The sequence below is a fragment of the Mesitornis unicolor genome, unplaced genomic scaffold (assembly GCF_000695765.1).
Source record: "Mesitornis unicolor isolate BGI_N332 unplaced genomic scaffold, ASM69576v1 scaffold46095, whole genome shotgun sequence".
Lineage (NCBI taxonomy): Eukaryota > Metazoa > Chordata > Aves > Mesitornithiformes > Mesitornithidae > Mesitornis > Mesitornis unicolor.
In genome coordinates, this window is record NW_010188420.1 from 2,855 (window position 1) to 5,048 (window position 2,194).

Consider the following 2,194-nt stretch of genomic DNA (forward strand, 5'->3'; position numbering starts at 1 on the left):
GGATGTGTGATGCCACAATGCGCGATTGCTTGGTCCTGTCACAGTGCTGTACGTTTTCCTGCAGGGAGTCCACGTTCAAGGGGGGCTGGAGATGCTGGGTGGGCATTGGGGGCTCTGCCCAGTCTCACATGAAGTAATGGCTGCTCTGACTTACATGAGAAGGGTCTTGCCTGTCTACAAAGATGCTGTGTGCACGCACAGCAAACATAATTAGCAGGTTCATCTATAAAGTAAAGATACATTTGCTTCCTCTGTTGCTGTTGGCATAAAGTGTTTAGGAACAGGACTGTATATAAAAGGTAATTTTCATTTGTCGTCATCCCCTGTTGCTGGAGCTTACCTGTTTTCAAAGTTTTTTCAAACCATTTCATGGATCTCACCCACTCTGTGCTCTTTCTAGAAAGGTTTAGAGGAGAAAGCTTAATCTTTATCTCATGGCATTTGTCAGAGCACTTATATATGCAGGAACTGCCATTTGCAATAGCAGTGTCTGGTGGAAGGAGCTTCCATTTCTCTTCAGATCCCCAGACAACATCTCTCACCTTTAGTGCTTTGGCGAACATAAACAGGGGTAGAAAGTGGTGTAATGGGATTGCTTCTTTGAATATTTACAAACCTTATATGCTACTACCAAAGAAAACTGACTTGTGGGGAAAAAAATGCCTATCTGATGTCTTTCACATTCTCTGTGCTACTAAATTTGATTGAATTTGGATGAGGACTTAGGACAAGTATGATTTGAATGACTGGCTTCTGTTCCTGTCTTGTCAGAGTGGATATTGTGTCCCGTTTTCCTGCGTCTCTTCTCTCTGGTACCCTTCAGTTACTCATGTAGTCCTTCCAACGACTAGCAGTTTTTGCTCTCTGTGTGAGAGAACCAAAGGTTGAGGGGTGCTTGAGACTGAACCCTTGCCCTGCATAAGGGGACAGCTCTGGCTAGGGCAGAGGTCAGCTGCTGGGACTGTGGCATGAGGAAGCATGGGTATTCATGTCCCAGAGTGGCACTGTCAGTCACCAGTGAGCAGACCACTTGAAAGGGGCAGTTCTGTGGAGCAGTGTGAAGTATTGATAAACAGAGACTAACATTTATCTCCCCTTTCTTCTCCAGTCTGTGCAAGAGCAGAAAGTCAACATTGTGAAGGTGCTCAGAGATCTCTGGCAGGATTTCCTGCAGTGCTACACCTCCCAGACCTTGCTCTGCTGGTCGGTGTGGTGGGCACTGTCCACCTGTGGCTACTTCCAGGTCATCAACTACGCTCAGGGTCTGTGGGAGATGGTGCTGCCTTCTCACAGCACGGAGATCTACAATGGCGCTGTGGAGGCAGCCTCAACGCTGCTAGGTAAGCTGTCTGCATAGCTGTTGCTCCGCTGTGAGAAGTGCCTCGTGTCCCTCAGGGGCACCAGAGCATGGGTTTGAAAGTGTCTTGCGTTCCCACATGCGTGCAGGAGAGGCAACCCTGGCATGCAAGGTGAGTCTTCAGGGATGTGCATGGGTATGGTACTCAGTGTTGAATTTGTTGGTGCATGCAGCCCTGATTCTTGTAATTCAGTGTGTAGGTGTTTAAAGGAGCCTCCCAAGTCAATCTTTGTTCTGAAATGTTTGGCAGAAGGCTCTAGGCATGTGGCTGACTGTATGTTCTTGGCTGTCACTGTGGCAGTGAGGTTATGCTTGTTTTATGCACTCAAATTTAGCCCTATGGGTTTATTGTTTATTGTTTGGTTTTTTTTCTCTGGCAGTGTAGGAAACATGAAGGTTTCCTGTACACACGCAGCATGCCGTGAGCCACCATGTAGTCATTTCAGCACTGTTAAGCAGAAAAGCTATTAAGATGAAAGAAGTTGCTTGACTTGAAAGGGCCAAGTAGATCAGTCAAGACAAACATTTGTTTATTAAGTTGTTTAATACTCTTCCATTACCAGAACTAGAACAATACCTATTTAATATAGCTAACATACCCTTGCAGAGGCTCTCTAGGTGTTGCTGCAGTACGTTCCTTTTCTTTGATGGAGTCATCATTCCACCATCTGCTGTAGACATCACCTATGAAGGTGCAATGGAAATCAAGGTACAAAAGCAAGGAAGGCTTAGTACTTTCTTGGACATGTTTAGCCCCCTCTTGGACTTCAGTGGGAAGCTCTGGCTGTTTTATAGTTCTAAAAGTCCTGGTCCAGTCCTGTTCAATCTCTTCATAAA

General features: G+C 45.9%; 1 protein-coding gene across 1 annotated transcript in view; it reads left to right on the forward strand.

Annotated features, from left to right (window-relative positions):
- The window catches only part of SLC19A2 (solute carrier family 19 (thiamine transporter), member 2), a gene marked incomplete at both ends in the record, with an annotated part of 4,221 nt that extends 2,851 nt beyond the window's left edge, over positions 1 to 1,370 (forward strand). The window contains 1 exon segment of the mRNA XM_010185745.1: positions 1,109 to 1,370. Within this exon segment, the coding sequence (XP_010184047.1) occupies positions 1,109 to 1,370 (262 nt within the window).
- Positions 1,371 to 2,194: the final 824 nt, after the last annotated feature.